Below are 17937 nucleotides of genomic sequence, written 5' to 3' on the forward strand. Positions count from 1 at the left end.
CACTTGCTGTAAGACTTGACCTAACGCGCGCTAACTAAGCGAAATTATGAAAATTAGCGCACGCTAACCACAATTAATTTTACCAATAAATGACTAAAACTTGCTAAATAGTCTTAGTCACTTCTCTAGCTTGTATGATTCTGAAAACAGAATCTTTCAATATTGAGCAGCCTGATGACTTCAAATACTTGGTAGGTCCCTTATTGTGTGGTAAAACATCTCTAGCATTGGCTCTATGGGCAACCACTCACTAATTTATTATCTGCTCCAGGTTTGTAATTTGGTAGTGTAGCTACTACAGAATATCAGATGGTGTTGTAGTACTGTACTAACGTCGCTGGGATTTACCCACGTGACTATAATTATCGTTGAATGCACTGAGCTTGTTAACCAATCAAAATATTTTTAGCTTTTAGACACACCTTTTGGGCGTGTCTAATTATACGGGAAGGTTTTAGCGGCGCATGCGGCTTGGTCCTACTAGTACGTACTAGCCTTTCGACATGGAACGCTCGTGTGACTTTGGTGCTACGCTGCCCGTGGGCGATTTGTCTGAAATGTTTCAGTTGCAGCCAACCGATGACGAGATTACCGACGACTCTGAGTCGGTTGTGTCTTCCGAGCAGGTTGTGTCTTCGGACTCGTCATCGGACGGCGACGGGACGGACGACGAAGAAGCTCTATTCATCAGGGAAGATAGCGATGATGCCACGCTGTAAGTGTAACAGTTTGATGTCTAATGGTTTGGTTTTTTCATATGCAGTCTAGGTAGGGATCCTAGAATGCGCACCACCACTCTAAACGCGCCAAATATTTGGCGCGAAGATAACCCGCCACGCAGAGCCGGATAGAGAGAGTTGCGACAACCCGGATTATGGGCGCCATTTTGTGTCCAGCCGACGGTAGTAAAAATTGTTGTATAAATTGTACGAGCATCAACAAAGCTTGAAGTTAACCCTTCGGCTTTCGGCCGTAGGTGTAAATATCACCTGAACTTCTGACACGAACACATATCACCAAGAATGTACTAATTGGGTAGCGCGCGCACGTAACCTACAATCCATTACCTATTATTCGCAATTGTAGCCACATTATAGAAGCGAAAATTACAATACATGCAGATTTGAAAAGCCTGTTAATTGCGCTTTCGAATCATACAAATCTCATAGCTATTGATGATAGTTTCCATGTGTTCATGTCAACTTCTTGTCTAAGCTACACTAATTGAATCGCTGATGAAAAGATCTGCTTTCTTGTGCGTTGCATCGTTGTCTGAATAGCTAATAAACATATGGAATATTAGAAAACGGTTTGAACGATTGTTCTAGACATCATTCTCTAACCAAAACATACGGGCACCTACCTAGTCATAGCAACAGAAAACATGCCGTTACTATGGGCATAACTCAAATTATCAGCAACGACTAGAGGCCAAACTTGTAACACAGCTACTGAAACGCATACTAAAAAGATATCGCAAAAAATGAAACGTTTAGACATAAAAATGATGTACTTACAGCGCCGCGCGTCATCGCTGTTTTTTCGAACGGAATATCTCACTCGTTCATCGTTGTATCGGCGTCAAATGATGCGTTCGACATGAAACACACGTAAGAAACGTTTGAGTATGTTGTTTTCGCCTCCAAATTGTTGGCGAAATCCTATCGAAGAACGAAGTACGGCCAGACCGCATGGACGATCTCGGCAAAATTTGTGACGAAGCCGCATGCGCCGCTAAAATCTTGCTGGTATGTATAGACACGCCCAAAGGGTGTGTGTAACGGCTAAAAATATTTTGATTGGCTAACAAAGCTGGGGAGGATGAATATTGAATGACGAAGTCACCTAACCAGAAATTAGTCACGTGTGACGTAAACGGAACTTGCGATATCTGGTGATTAATAGAACGTAGACGGTTGAAAGTAGGCTCATTCGAAAGAGAATTTATTAGCCATTCGTTTAAGCTATATTTTGAAAGTGGAAAGAAAGGATCCGTTCCGGGAAAACGGTCGACAGTAAGCCGGGTACTAAAAAGAGGCAGAGATAACGTAAGCACGCCCACCATACGTAGCGTACGTAGCGTAAAGTATTTATAGGCGGTCGACGAAGGGTTAAAGGAACTTATTACTATAGGTATGAACAACACTTTCCCTAATTTTGAGGGACTTTGTATGTACGTAGAGTATTTTGAACAGCGGCACTCTAGAATCCAGATGACAATAGATAGGGTTAGAGCTCACTTGTCGTTTTAAAAGATCTCACGTGGATTTCCTTGGTACTTGAAAACTAAGTGATGGCATCAGCGGGAAGTGAAACTGAGATTTGCCGTGGTGTGCGCTGCCTCGGAGTTCAGACTGTGTCAGTAAGGCTTTCCCAGATATTACAAGCGCAGCCAGACTGAGATTAGTCAATGCAGGGGCACAGGGACACCTTTAAAAAGTGGTTTCTTTATTTTTGGTTTATAATATATTAAAAATATACTATAATTTTAATTTCTAATTACCTCTCATATTAATTACCTGCAATTATGGTCCATGCACCATATAATTCCAATACAATGGGCTTGAGAAGTGGCAAAAGTAAAATTGTCAGTAAAGTAGTAAGTAACTACCTGCTTCCACCATAATGCTAACCCACCCAACCTAAAAGTGCGTGGCACGCCCATGCTTAACTTGACCAGGCAGTTTGACTTTGCCTCTGACCACTACTTGTATCAAACTCAACCCCTGGGGTAATGGACATTTCATTCATTGTCAAACAGCAACGTTTCTCCTGTTCACAAAGATGCTGCAGTTTTGAGTGAAGATGGTCTATGGTAGAGTTAGAAGAGATGGTTGACATTCTTCGTTGAAGAGTATGCACAGATGGCAATGGATGCTGCTGTTTCAAAAGTAGGTTGTATTCAGCAGATCCACAAGCACATCAAAGTTCTTAATTAATGGTTGACGATGTTGCAATAGCAACGCACGTGTTATGTTGCCATTGCTAGGGCTGTGTAGCTGTATCTAGCGGTTACACACGCAATATATTGCAATCATGCAAACATTTTCTAATATTTTATATATTTATTAGCCCTCCTTCACCTCAGCATCATTCTCCTTCATTACCTGTTTCTCATCTATCGCCTCCATCTTCATCACTATCCGTTGTATCCATTCCTCATTTATCACTTCCTGCTACTTCTCCTCCTGCCACTTCATCTCCTGCTTCTTCGCCATCATCGTCAACTCGTCTTCGTCTTCGTCGTCCATTACAACAACCAGTTCGGCAGTCTCAACATCCTTCCACACTTTCGTCGTCGTCGCATTCATCTGATTCCGAGTCTGAGCCAGCTGCCTCTGTTGATCGCCGCACTGATGCACTGGACGTCCTGCATTTGTGTCACATTCCACCGGATGATGACTACCAACTACAGTTGCCACCATTTGCACCACGAAGGCAACCGGGATTCTACCCTCCCCAACCTTATCCTACCGACGCTGTAGGCTTTTTCAAATTATTTTTTACTGACGAAATGATCGAGATCATCAGAACGTATGTGTTTGATGTCTTTCCTATGCATTTGTCTCTATGTTATAAATTCTTTTAGAAACAGCAACATCAAAGGTGAAGATAATTGCAGAAAAAGGAATAAAGGAAAATCTGGAGGGCGCCGAGGGGAGGGTAGATTTCGTCCAGTGACGACTGCAGAGATGAACTCACTGATAGGGCTCTTGATATACATGGGACTTGTCAAGGTATACTATCACAAATCACTTAGTGTTTTTATTTTTAATTATGTATTGGTAGGTCCCTGAGCTCTCTGATTACTGGCGCACAACTTTTCCTTTCTACGGGTTGTGGGCCAGAAGGTTCATGTCTCGCAGTCGTTTTGATGTGATCCTATCGGTCCTACAGTTGGAAAATCCTCGTACTGCCAAGGACCGAGAGGCTGACCCATTGAGGAGTGTACGTACAGTCTGTGAAGCTTTGCGTCGTAATTGCATGGAATATGGTCAGCCTCATGCCCGTGTCTCACTTGACGAGCGAATGGTGAAAGCTAAAGGTCGTTTTGCCTTTTGGTATATAAACATTTCTATTACATAAAGGCTATAGGTTGTTATTAGATGTCTTGCTATTATTAGGCAATACATGAGAAACAATCCCGTCAAGTGGGGAGTGAAGTTGTATTGTGTATGCGATTCTATCTCTGCCTACACATACAACTTTGATATTTACACGGGCAAGGAAACGCATCAACCATCAGTGGCGGCGACAGCAGGAATGACAACAGCAACAGCAGCAACCACATCAGCTGGCTCAGATCGGAAACGACAGAAGACGATATGTCATGCAGCGGATGACACAAGTGTGATCCATCGTACAGTCATGCGTATGATGGATCCTCTCCTTGATCAGGGGTACATCGTATACACAGATCAACAATTTACATCGGGACCTTTGTTCAAGGAGCTCTACAACCGGGGTACAATGGCCTGTGGTGCAGTCCAGATAAACAGGAAGGGTGTTCCTCCAGACATGAAGAACACATGTGTGTTCGCAAAGTCACCACGCGGTAAGCATAGCAAATTATTAATGTGTTTACAGTAGAAGCTTGGAATTACGACCACCTCAGGACTATGGTTTGTTGGTTCTATTTATGAGGTGGTCTTTGTTCTGAATCTGCGTGGGAATGTCTAGGCTACACCCACATTACTAGAACCCGTATGTTGGTTGTAGCACTGTTATTTACATGATGCAATGTTTGTAGGAATGACTAAAGTAAGGCGGGGTTTTACTGTATATATACATGTAAGTCACATGCAAAACCAGATCTTTCCTTTCGTCACGTCTTTCTGATGCCAAACTTTGTAGCGAGTTGCCGCCGACTTTTTCTGTCACTCTCATCAACTAGTCTCCATATCTCTTCAAGTGACAGTTCTTTCCACTTCACGGATTTTGCAGAGCTTGACACTACCATTTTTGTACGCTTTATCCGGGAATACCGATGAGGTGTGCATGTGCTTGACCGCAATTGCGAGGTCTAAGAATGGTCGGAGGGACCATAAATGTTGGTCACAATTCTGAATTCGGAGGTGGTCGTGTTTCTGAGAACACAATGTATTACAGAGATCCTTGTAAAGCTTAGGACCGAAGGAAAGTGGTCGTATTTCCGGGATGGTTGCAAGGCAGGGTTGTACGGTATTAGCAAATACCATAATAGTTTTGTGTTTAGGTTCATTTCGTTATGCACGCGATGGTCCACTCTGTACCATCCAATGGGTGGACCGGAACGTGGGGACACTCATGAGCACCCTTCATTCTGGACACCATCATACTCCCTGCACAAGATTTACTAACGATTGCGCAGAGTATGATGGGTATCGCAGGATCACTATTTCCAGACCTGAGGCTATTTCTGACTACTTTGCACACAAGGGAGGGGTCTACAAGTCGGACCAGATGATAAACTATTATGAAGTTCTACACAAGAGCCTCAGGTACTGGAAGAAGATCTTTCTGCACATGATTGACTTAGCTATACTCAACAGCTTCATCATGTTTACTGCCCTTCAAAAACAACATCCTCAAGATGAACGTCTCCAGAGGAAAGGGCAGTATGCGCAGAAAGACTTCAGGTGTGAGCTTATCCGAGGGTTGGCAGGAATTGACATTAGGGAACCTTTAGCACAGTATTGTTTCTTGACGAAAAGAATGGTACAGGTTCCCACACCAACACCACAACAACAGAAACGACAACAAGAAGAAGAACAACAACAGCAATTGCAAGTACTAATTCGACAACAACAAGAAAAAATACAACAACAACAACAACAACAACTTATACAAGAACAACAGATGCGACATCAACTCATACAACGACAACAACTTATAGAACAACAGCAACAACAACTCGTACAACAACATCAACAAATGCAACAACAACAACTACTACATACACAACAAGTACAACACATTCAACAACAACAAATTGTACAACGACAGCAACTTATAGAACAAAAGCAACAACAACTTGTACAACAACATCAACAAATGCAACAACAACAACAAATACAACAACAACAGCAACAAATACAACAACAACAGCAACAAATGCAACAACAACAGCAACAAATACAACAACATCAACAACAAATACAGCAATTTGCCAGACCCTCGGTATAGCTCACACATCCCGGTTGTAGCAGAGGGGTTAGTACGTTGCATTGTTTGCCGATCTCAAGGCAGGAAGCATACGAAGACCAGGTATCGATGCCAAGAATGCAACGTCCCCCTCTGTGTGTCATCCGCTGAGCGACAGTGCTTTCGGACTTACCATACGGAAGGATATGATCGTGACATTTGACTGTATTACCTGTGTCTTTCTATATAGGAGAGCTGTCTCTCTGTGTGTATGTTTTATATTGTTTGTTGTGTATACTTTCATAATTTATTGATTGTATTGTATATAGTTTTATTTATATAGTGTTGTAGAGATGGGTGATATATGTGTTATATTTTAGGTTGTATATAGTACCAGTTTGGGGTTTCATTTAGTGTTGATTAGGTGTACAATGGAAACAGTGAAGTCACTGCTGCAACTATTTTGTACTACTTTAGCAGTTTGCATAGAATTATTTTCTAAATTCAACTTGACATTGATTGTGATGTAGAATTTTGGTAGCTCTAGCTGAATAGCTCGTTTTCTGTTAGTCAATTAATTTATTATTGTTGCATGGGTATCCCGTTCTGAGAATACATCATAAAGTATGCCTCGTTCACATGCATTTTACTCTGTACTGAAAAATTAGCAGCCAGACAGAATTCTCATGAAATGTTTTTAGGCAAATGTGTGCCCCTCAACTGTACAGTCTACTAGTACATGTACAGCCGGGACGTTTTCGATAAGTTAGAGGCCTGTTTTTCTCGGTTATCGCGACAGATTGTTTAGATTCCGACAGCCGACGTCGCTACAATGCTAAATTGCAGTACGCTGATGGTCGAGACCTTTACGAAATTTTCCTCAGTGAGTTGTCCGAGGACGTCTGCGGGTGGCCCGCAGCGACAACCTGCATCCAAATTGTTTTCTTTGAAAGCAAACTGCTTTGAAATCGGAATGCCGTATATTGTTGCCAGTTCCTCCTGAAGACAGTGCAACGGCTTCTTTAGCCTGTGGCAGTGTCAACATCTTCACTACTAGGTCTGCATGCATGCTATCGCTCCCATGCACTAATATTTTTTATTTTTTTATTGTATATTTTGATATTTACATTTATTTATATTTCAATTTTTTATATTTCTATTTTCTTCATTGTCGTCAGTTTCAATGTCGTCTGTAATTTCGCTTGCACATGCACTGCAATCAATTGGAGGAACGGTTTTTTTCGTCTTCTAATCGCAGTCTCTGCATCTCTTTGCTGTACTCTTTCGTACCTTGTCTCGCGTACAGTACCAGTCCTCCAGCACGTGCGTAGGTTCACGCCTACTGCAACCAGTCTATAGTCGAGTGTTTGATTATTATTTTGTAGAGAATGGTATTATTGAGACATAAATAGTAATTGTTTATGGACATTAGAAGGTCTGCTGAGGTCGTCCAATGTGATGCTGTCGTGTCAGTGGAAAGCAACTGGACTGAAAAGAATGTCGTTCTAGTTACTATTGTGTGATGTTTGCTGTTAGGCCCTAGTTTATTGCTTTGGTTGTCATGATGTTAGACTCAAACCTATCCTGTTTCAGACGAAATACGCCTGTACCTAGGCCAGCTGCAGCTGCTGTTGCTATTTCTTCATGCAGCCACAGTCGATCGAGCGACCAGCTGTACTGCATTTATGAAGGCCATCACATTTGGTATGATGTTGTAATGTATTGCTATTGCTGTGGAGGTAGACTACAGCTCGTTTCAGAATTGGAGTCCTTCGGAAGTCTGGGGAGTGGCTTACAAACCCCAACGTGCAGACCACCTTCGTCTCACCAGGAGGTCAAATATCCACACTGCAAACAGTTCACCATCTGAGTTACAGTTGACAGCGAGGACAGCTTGCAAAATTGAGCTGTTGAGGTAGATAGGGCATGTTATAGGCTTTCTATAGCTTAGGAATTTTGAAACGTTTACGATATCCACTAAATAATTAATCTCACACAAAACACAATACATAATTCCGGTGAAACAATTACCAAGCACTAGTACTAAGGCACCTTATTCGCTCGTCGGTACAAGAATAAATCGGTCGCAACGTCTACCACGTTCATGTAAGAGTGAAGAGTTAGCTAGCCTCTCCTCCGTCATAGTGGATCGTAGGTAGGTCAGTAGCCTCCTAAGAGTCGAGAAGGCTCTCTCTGAAGTTGCAGATGTTACGGGTATTGTAAGGTAAAGACGCAGCAGCTTGTGAATTTCGGTTACCCAACTTCCGCGTCAGAATAACACGCCCTCGAAATGCCCGTATCCATGTGGTGGGCGTTGCATGCCTTGCAGGATACGGTCGACGGAGTGCATGATGTGTGCGCGTAGCCTAGCTGGTGATTGAATTGGCAAACATATTGCAGAAGTACATGGTACATGGTTCCATTTAAGGAGATCCAATTATTGGGGATCTCAGACCCCCAAATTATTCAAATATTGGGAGGTCTGTCGCCCTTCGAAACCCCTACCTCCACCGCCACTGGTGTCGATAGACCATCACCTTTGACAACTGGTCGAGCGGTAGTCGAGCGGTTACACTAGCTAGTGTTCTGCCGCAGAATCAAAGAGTCGTCGTTTCATGCCGTCCACCAAGCTAGTGCCGCAAACACGGCATACGTCTCTTCTTCGTTCGTGAGATCTCATGGCATTACAAATGGTACGTCAGCGTCATGCAAAAGCACGGTATCTTTCCATCTCATTCTTGAATTAGGTAAAACAATCCTACGCGATTAGAATAGCGCTTTTTGATAAGTACTTCCGAAATCGTATTTCGTTTTTGAGTTCGCGCGCTGCGCGCGCTCTCTGGTCTGGAAGTTCGAGGCTAGAGGTCATTTTGCAATTGACTATTAAAAATCTAGACATTGCATGGTGGTGTAACCTTGGGCTCTAGACAGATCATACTGCTAGTAATAAATTCAATGATACGTCATTTTATATGTTTAGCATTTGCAAACAAAGCGTTAGATATAAAAGATCCAGTGCTTGTAGGAATGCCCAACTTTGACCAATTAAGCAGATTTTATTAAACTAATTATGATTTGGATGGCCCTGTACAAATTGCATGCAGTAATTGGAAACTGACACTAGAGTCTGTCCACGTTGACTTCTCCCTCAGTAAATCCCGAATAACTTTTGACAGCAAGGTTCTAGAGACGCGCTAAACACTTACTTCATTTTAGAGCTCATGGTAATGCAGTTTTTGGGTTTGCATTGCAGACTATCGTCCGCGAACCTTGTTATGCAAATTTTTTACCTAGCTACTCTAATCAATAGACAACCTTCAATTGAAAGACAAACCCAGCCATCATCTCTTATGCTAATTACTAATTGCTCATTGGATAAACGCTGGGAACATCTGCCCACGCAAGAACCAAGCAAGCTTCCAGGGGAGAAGTCAGAGTGAATGGACTTTAGAATGGTGTCGACAAACAACGCGTACTAGTATATACAAGCTGCATGTACTACTGGTACTGGCAGGTTTGTCAGATGGTTCATGTTATATTCAACTGAGTTTCTAATCTCTAGCACAACAGCTTGCAGTGGCCTCATTTGTGAACGCGTGTACACAACGTCATTGCTCTACATCAACCAGCAGCTAGTCTACACTACGTACGTAGCTACGCATAGTACCGTACGTCAGCAATCCGTCAATAGCGGACACGTCTGCCAGTGATACACAATCACTGGAGAACGAGTTTGCATATCTTGAAGAGAAATCGACGGTCCTCCTTCCCGTTGTGATGATAGGACCTCACACCGGCTAGCACATAGTCGGCAGGAGTTCTGTAGTCCAGTCTCCTATCATAGTCGTTCACCTCTTTTGTCCAATGGCAATCACTCAAAGACGATCTAGGCACTCGAGCGCAACGAAAAACCCACTGCCTGTCCTCGCGGTAGTTGCTATGCCAACTGGTGAATGACGTCATCATGTACCCGTGGTAGCACTCGCGCCACATGTAGTTGTCGTAGTTGGTCACGTGCAGTTTTTGGAGACCGTCGTAGTAGGCTCGTTTGTTGATCTTGGCGTATCGAAATCCCCATCGTCTGTCCTCTCTGCCGTTGTCGTGATAGCTGAACGTGCCAACGACCGCGTACCCGATTGGAGCATCCCAAGCAAGAGGCGCGTCCCAGTAGTTGACGTACCCGGTAGAGCGAACACTCGAGCTCACTGAAGCTCCTAAAAATATGTACTGTGACCATCGTTGCAGCTAGAGACCGTAACTGTACATGTGCTTCAAATATTCGTAGTTACGTTGAAGTAGCCTCGCGCGAGATGGTCTGGCTACTCCTCTGGGACAAAAGCAAGCGGTAAAAACACGTGGAGTGCACGCGAGTAGAGGACTGGGTACAAAAGGCGTGAGAGTAGGCCGCCTACTAAATATTTCCCAACTACTTAACTGCAATACGATTCGCAGGGCCCATCTCGATTTCAAAACAACGCGAAGCCTTGGGAAGCTAGCCGTCTCGTGACTCCTTCGAATCATTGCATGCCTTTTTGTCTGCGCCATTTGCATAGGTCTATGAATCGATAGCTACTAGAGACCATTTTCATCCACGTATTCCCAAACGTCAAACGCAAAGCCGACAATGGGTTTTCTGCGGCTTTGAATTTGCAGTACAAACAGACGTTTTGTGTCGTTCACGACATGAGCCTAGATCGAACATACCGAAGCAACGATGAGCACATCACGCACAGCTTCGCCACGCTGTAGCTAGACTCTTGTCGTCTGTAGTAGATCTGAAGCCGCGCTCTTTCCTGTGTCATCCATGCAAGATCATCCAAGATCGCCAGACAGACGATCGAGCTGCACAAAGCATATAGATGCACGTTCTGCTGGTCGCACCGCTACACGCGGAGTATTTCGTGCATGCCCACTGGAGGTATACGCTAGGCTATTCTAGAGTAAGGAAAAGCTAAAATTACATACAGTGCACGTGTCTGCAAATGAGCGCTCGACTTTTCCTCGCAATCAAGAGAGAACGCCATCCATGCACTTACATACATAGCTACACGTACATGTATACGTGTACAGAGTAGCTCCTCTGGTATATGCGTAGGCTGCATGTACTAGTCTGCATGGGTTGCATGCATACTTGGCATTCGCTCTGAAACTTTGATTTGCAACAGCAGCCCATGCATTGCGAATAGTTTAGTGTATGGAACCTGGACCTCGGCCACGTACGATTTTGTACGTGGGCGTGAGATATAATATGATACCATTCTTCCTCGTCTACATTCCCATGGCTGCCAGATCCTAGATAATTATTAATGAAGACGTTTTGTACCTTTTGCTCCTTGTATTCCAGTAACAACTGCCACGATCACCACAAGCCAGAAAGTAGTTGGAGTCTTTGGTGGCGACATGTTCGTCATAGTGCCAGATCAACGTCAACCTGCTCACGACCCGATTGGTTACCAGATTACAAAAAGAATGAACTACCCCGACGGCTCTAGCACTATCTAGGCGGTCAAGCAGTGAGGGATCTTGTGATTGGTCATTTACATTGAACAAAAGGCAGTCTAGCGTCTGGATTGGTTGTGAATTAATCCCAAGTGTGATCGAACCCGCCCATCAGATCCGGTATACTCTCTAGATAGCTATACGACCGTATCTCATAACACAGCGTTCAATTTTCGTGCCTGTAGCAGACTTGCCGTTTACATACTTGTGCATAAGGCCCCCATTTGTTGCATGTCTGTTTTGAACTTTCACATCACCCAGGCTGACGCGGGCGGGCGGCCATTATCATTATGTTCACGTGACACCAGAAGTCAGCGGGCACAGTATCAAATAACATTATAACACAACAGATCAGGCAACAAGAGGTAATCAAGCTCTAGACATCATCATGCGAACGACAGCTAGAGTGACTTTAACAACTATTTGACGATCTGTGTTTAGTTCGATCTGATCCTCAAGTTCTTTCTTGAAGATTTACAGTAAGTGTAGATATGAAGAGCAGACATCGCGCAATTAAAAGAAATGAGACACGGAGATTGTTCAGACGTATGCCATGTGCTCTGGTCGTATTGCACATGCGCATTACATGAATAATGGTGTAATGGTGAAATCAGTGCGGCCCTGTCGTTCGGATGCGGGCGGGTGATGTGAAACAGACATGCAACAAATAGGAGAGTAAAGGCAGCAAAGGCAAAGAAAATACTAATGGAAATTGACAAATTTGCAGGGGTTACCGTGTCACACAGACTTAATATTAATTTGGTAAGCCATTGACCAAAAAATTTATGCAGAATAACATATACTTAGATTACATCACTCAACTACAGTAATTAGCATTACAGTACGTAGGTATAGAACTACAACACAAGCACTTCCACTGTTACTTTTCGCATCTATACTGCAGTCTACATAGGTCAGACCGTCAGTGTCTCAATTGGTACAGCAGACTGTTCGAAAACTTTCGATATTAATATCAAACTGTTTTGTAATTAAAATTGTAAGACATGCCATTACAAATTTTGTTGAGATACACTAGGACACTGATTTCATCAACGTTCATTATGAACATAATATATGGTCATGATAAACATATATTGCATATTGAAGACGTGCACTTGCAGCTAATGTGCAGCAGCTGTTGAAAATGCATTTTGTAAAACAGGCCCGTAGGCTTATCTTAATTCGGGTGCGGAGGGTTGGCACTTCTCCCCGGCTGAGGCAAGGTCCGCTTGCCTCAGGACGTTTCGTTTCACATCTAACACCCAGGTACTCACGTCACTGCAGCAGTCACTCTCTAGTCTCAACAAACAGCTAAAAGCACACACTCTACGACAGAACCAAGCACACACACACACACACACACACACATACACACACATACACACACACACACACACACACACACACACACACACACACACACACACACACACATACACACACATACACACACACACACACACACACACACACACACACACACACACACACACACACACACACATACACACACACACAGACACACACACACACACACACACACACACACACACACACACATACACACACACACACACACACACACACACACACACACACACACACACACACACATACACACACATATATTTAGATATAGTGTACACGTACAACCCTTTGTACTATAGTACATTGTATTCACGAACGATAGCTTACCGAGAGCACGCGCCAGAAAATACGTCATCAAATTGATATCTAACACTTTCTCGCTTTATTCTAGCTATGATACTAAAAATTCCAAGTAATTACATGCACACGTCTATCTTCGCGAGTGCTGAGTCACTCACACACGTACTCGTGTCGACACAACAGATTTCGTGTTTTATAACTCACCCTACACCAGAGACAAAGCTACGGAGCAACTAACACAACACGCAATCTAAAACACTGGCTCATACTAACCATGATTCCCGAATCAAGTCAAACTAACCCCAATCACAACGTTTACGTCGTCACACAGTGACACGTATGTCTAGGTGCAAGCAATCCATCTAAGCTCAACACTGTACAATTTTATGTCAGTACTTCTCTGCACCCTGATATAGAAGCCATACCGGCTGGGATGTTCGACTCTAGTGTACATATGGATTTTGGTACCACCAGGAGCTTTGAAGGCCAAGTTAGCCATGGAAATGTGAACAGAAGGCGTGGTAGCAAATGGTGTGGGAAATGTGATACGCATTACATGTGGCCAGCATTCATCCTGCCTATTTTCGTAACACCACCAAGTCTTTTGATTTTGTCCGGTGGATCGTCTTTTGCCCATTTTACCTGAAGCATATATGCATGGTCATTATAGTACAGTTATTGTTGTTAATAATTAACATATATACTCACAGATAGAACCCGTGGGACCAGGTGGACCTGCAATATATAGTAAAAGAGCAATCAACTGCATGGCCTGTTGAGAATTCGTTTTTAATTGTTTGCATATAAACAAACCTTGCAATCCTCTTTCTCCTGGAGGACCTCTGCTGCCCTGAATCACATGCAAACGATGTCTTATTGATCTGTACAAATCACCGCTAGTAGTTATGACGTACCGTAGACCCTGGATAACCACGCCCTCCCTTGTTTCCTAAAATGATACGAACATATGAGGAACATGGGATGTGTTATGAATCGAACGAGGGCTCAAATGCGTTATGGGTCTATAGCATGTCAATAGTATTGATGCTGTATGAAGGTCTATGAGTCAGAATGAGATAATATATAAAATGGTATGCAAATAATTCATTACCAGGTGGACCTCTTGGTCCTTGTATTCCTCTGTATCCGATTCCTGCAGAGAAAAGAATCAAAATCAGTGCTCAAACTGCACCATTGAATTCTCTTAATTAACAGAATCAATACAGTCAATCTTTTATTCTATAGTCAATTACAGTAGTTATTCCACGTACATGATGCATATATGCTACGTCTAGATCATATTAGCAATAACCATGCAGTGTTAGCTGTACAGCACTTTCCTGGACTTCCTTGGTTGCCTTTGGGTCCCTAAAGAAACGAGAAAAGGATATCAGGTCGGTAAACATGCAGTGACATGCAATGGGCAAGCAAATATTTCGCTAGTTAAAAATTTCTACATGGATGTCTGGTATAGGTCTTACTTGAATTCCTGGTCGTCCTTGCAAGCCTCTGTCCCCTTTCTCTCCTAGGACACAATAATTGCTTGTAAAGATGGTGTTAGTTGATAAAACTCCGTTGGCACGTATTATAACGTGCGGTAGTAATCGACATGAGTTCAGTACGTCATAAGCTGTGTTAAAGTCTGTTTGTGATTAACGTGCCCGGTTGCTATTGAATAACAGTTTAGAGCTTATAATTTAGTATTGATAACGAGCTCTCTATCTTTGTGTGTCTGCCTCCCTCCCTCCCTCCCTCACACACACACACACACACACACACACACACACACACACACACACACACACACCTACACAGTGACACACACACACTCACGCACGCACGCACAATGTTAAACGTGTTTTTGTCTTGTAGCTATATACTCTAGGTATATTATAGGCATATACGTACCGCGCCATGTGTCTAGGAGAATTAAATGATCTTATATCAGCAGTACATTTGCATGCGTGTAGTGACTCTAGCATTATCTCAATATACCGTCTAGGATAAAAGTTGGTGGGAATTTATATTGGCGGTTTGCTAAGAAATTGATGGACAAAGCATATTGGCGGATTATATTTTGGTGGTCGGACATCGTTGTTTGATAACTGATATACATGCATGTGTTGGTCATGGTGGAGTTTGTGATAATTTGACAGCTGTGTTCGTGGCTCACACTAATATTTCCCTAACTTACTGGTCTCCAACTACTGCACGCGTAATGATGAAGAACTGCTGCAAAAAACGGGACCCGCATGAACGTGACAGTCCAGCTTCATCCATAGTCTCACAGCTAGTCTCGCGTAGCCAGACCCCTTTCCGCCGCGTTCTCCCCGGCGAAATGGGGTCTGATGAACAGGCTTTGATGTCACTGTGTGCCGCGTAGCCAGAAATTGGCTATCTAAAGACCGGATTTAGTTTCTTAAACGCTTCACTAAAGACCAGACTGGTATGCAAGCAGTGCAATCCTATCTCATTAGCTCCTCTTGTTTCGTAGAGAACAACTCGAAGACTACAACTCGAGTCGTTGCTGTTTGTGAAATCTGCATGTCTACGGCAACAATTAATTAAACGCGGCCACGGGATCGTTGACGTCGACAGGCTAGGCTTCCATCTAGCTCCTACGCAATCTGTCATGTCAACGTCGTAGTAAGATAGCGTTTGTGCGCTTGTGTCACAATGGAGACTGAATGCGAACGTACTCGATGTAAAACAATGCACAAAACACGTGAGATGATTACCCAAACACAGAAAGACGACTCATCTTGTTTCGATGACGTCAGGTCCAAGCCCTTCAATTCCAGTACCAGATATCGCTCACTCTGGACTGTACGCGGTCGCTTTAGACGTCAAAACAGCAAACAGCATCGAGTACGTTCGCATCCATTCGGTGCGTTCGCATTCAGTCTCCGTTGTGACACAAGCGCACAACGTTAGACGTACGACGTCGAGCCTGACGACGCCGACGTTTCCACGGCCGCATTTTTTAACTATTGCTGTAGACATGCAGATTTCACAAACAGTAACTGTAGCTTTTAGCTGTAGACTTCGAGTTGTTCTCTACGAAACAAGAGAAGGTAATGAGATAGGATTGCACTGCTTGCATACCAGTCCGGTCTTTAGTGAAGCGTTTAAGAAACTAAATCCGGTCTGTAGATAGCCGATTTCTGGCTACGCGGCACACAGCGACATCAAAGCCTGTTCACCAGACCCCATTTCGCCGGGAAGGATGACGCGGCGGAAAGGGGTCTGGCTACGCGAGACTACCTCACAGCCTCATTCATAGGCACAACAGACGGCAAGCCAAGATTACCTACCATCTTGTGGCCTCATGCGTGACGTACAACCATCGCCAGATGCCTGATCCACGTGCGTGATGACGCTAGTTAACAGATCCTGGTGGCCAAACTAATGGGGCGGATTGATATTGGCGGTCGCTAAAAATCCACCCATTCGTCAAAATAATTTCCCGCTAATATTTAATCTTTTAGGATACTTTAGAGTTGTTAGGGGAAACCCATCGAATCTCCAGGCTTGAGTGACGTTTTTATCGCATCTAATCTAGCGTGTTTGTCACGAAAAGTGTAGGATGAATGGGAACGCCCGACGTTCATTGGTTGAACAAAAGACGGATTGACTCACGTGCATGATTGAGAAGGTAGGACGGTCGACCGAATAGGAGGGAAGATGCATTAGCTCCGTGCTGGCTCTTCTACATTGTGATACAATTACAACACATATTTTGAGACTGAATCACTTTTTGGAGGCTGGCTATAGTCTATGGTTGTGACTAGAGACTGCATGCGAAAAGGCTAACCTAGCTAGAGTAGAGCGCATGCACTAATGATAATGATTTATCGCTAAGTAAACGAGATTTACATGATTGTACCTTTTCCGCAGCAGAGTGAATACTGACAAGCACCTCCGTGGATTTTAAAAATTGCAATGACGATTACTGTCGTCCAACAAAGAGAAAGAGAGTCTTTAGGGGGCAATAAGTTCATCGTGTGTAGAGAAAACAGTCGAGATTCCTGGCTAGATATATAAATGCAATATAAGAAGGTTTAAGCGCGTGCTAGTAACGTAATCCAGTAACAAACCTTACCTTCAATTTTTCAAAGTGCTTTTGCCCAAGAGCGCAGAGTAACTGAAAGTTGCAAACCCTGGTGGGTCAGTTATAACACGGGCACACGTGGTGGGCACGTGCAAGTTTTTACCTTGCGAAATCATTTGCTAGAATTTAACAACACGCTCACTAGACATGTCGCGTGGACACGCACAGGCACATGCGCACTGTGCGCGTACTTTCGAATGAAACTGCTAGATATCAGAGTGAGACAGTAAATTAACGATATGTAAACATCAATTACATGTAGTTAATTAACTTTTAGCCTTGAACGTCCAGACCAAAGGCGCGCGAAGATGGCTCCAGCTCTAAATAGGAAAAGTAATAGTTGGCAGCGTGGGAAAAATCTTAACATCATTAAGAAGTTAGTGATGACGAGAAGACAAATATATAGAGCTTGTTTCTGATCAGTATTGTACAACTACAGAATTGGCTACTTCCTGTCTAGCACGCGATGTGATTACGCCCTCATGACCAATTAGAACGACCACCTGTGACTTCACACGCGCCGCCAGGTCAATTGT

At 43.4% G+C, this 17937-nt stretch overlaps 3 protein-coding genes across 4 annotated transcripts; 1 reads left to right on the plus strand and 2 right to left on the minus strand.

Moving 5' to 3' along the window:
• The first annotated feature begins 517 nt into the window (after positions 1-517).
• Positions 518-6572, plus strand: LOC134196627 (uncharacterized). 2 transcript variants are annotated; one of them, XM_062665823.1, is made up of 7 exons: positions 518-715; positions 3073-3534; positions 3590-3737; positions 3790-4061; positions 4125-4555; positions 4751-4791; positions 4855-5191. In XM_062665823.1, the coding sequence occupies exons 1-7, from the start codon at positions 558-560 to the stop codon at positions 5065-5067; spliced, it is 1725 nt and encodes a 574-aa protein (XP_062521807.1). In that variant the 5' UTR covers positions 518-557; the 3' UTR covers positions 5068-5191. The 2 variants fall into 2 exon arrangements, with proteins under 2 accessions (XP_062521807.1, XP_062521806.1); XM_062665822.1 differs by lacking the exons at positions 4751-4791; positions 4855-5191 and adding an exon at positions 5216-6572.
• A 3066-nt stretch (positions 6573-9638) lies between these two features.
• On the minus strand, positions 9639-11585 carry LOC134196454 (hemagglutinin/amebocyte aggregation factor-like). The gene is made up of 2 exons (XM_062665583.1): positions 11447-11585; positions 9639-10337 (listed from the first exon to the last, which is right to left on the minus strand). Exons 1-2 carry the CDS (start codon positions 11532-11534, stop codon positions 9841-9843), a joined length of 585 nt encoding a protein of 194 aa, XP_062521567.1. The 5' UTR covers positions 11535-11585; the 3' UTR covers positions 9639-9840.
• A 1851-nt stretch (positions 11586-13436) lies between these two features.
• On the minus strand, positions 13437-17538 carry LOC134196366 (collagen alpha-1(XXVII) chain-like). The gene is made up of 9 exons (XM_062665470.1): positions 17393-17538; positions 17177-17322; positions 14772-14815; positions 14628-14658; positions 14402-14440; positions 14205-14239; positions 14104-14140; positions 13999-14025; positions 13437-13932 (listed from the first exon to the last, which is right to left on the minus strand). The coding sequence occupies exons 2-9, from the start codon at positions 17289-17291 to the stop codon at positions 13634-13636; spliced, it is 627 nt and encodes a 208-aa protein (XP_062521454.1). The 5' UTR covers positions 17292-17322; positions 17393-17538; the 3' UTR covers positions 13437-13633.
• Between the last annotated feature and the right edge of the window lie 399 nt (positions 17539-17937).

The sequence above is a fragment of the Corticium candelabrum genome, chromosome 21 (assembly GCF_963422355.1).
Source record: "Corticium candelabrum chromosome 21, ooCorCand1.1, whole genome shotgun sequence".
Classification (NCBI taxonomy): domain Eukaryota; kingdom Metazoa; phylum Porifera; class Homoscleromorpha; order Homosclerophorida; family Plakinidae; genus Corticium; species Corticium candelabrum.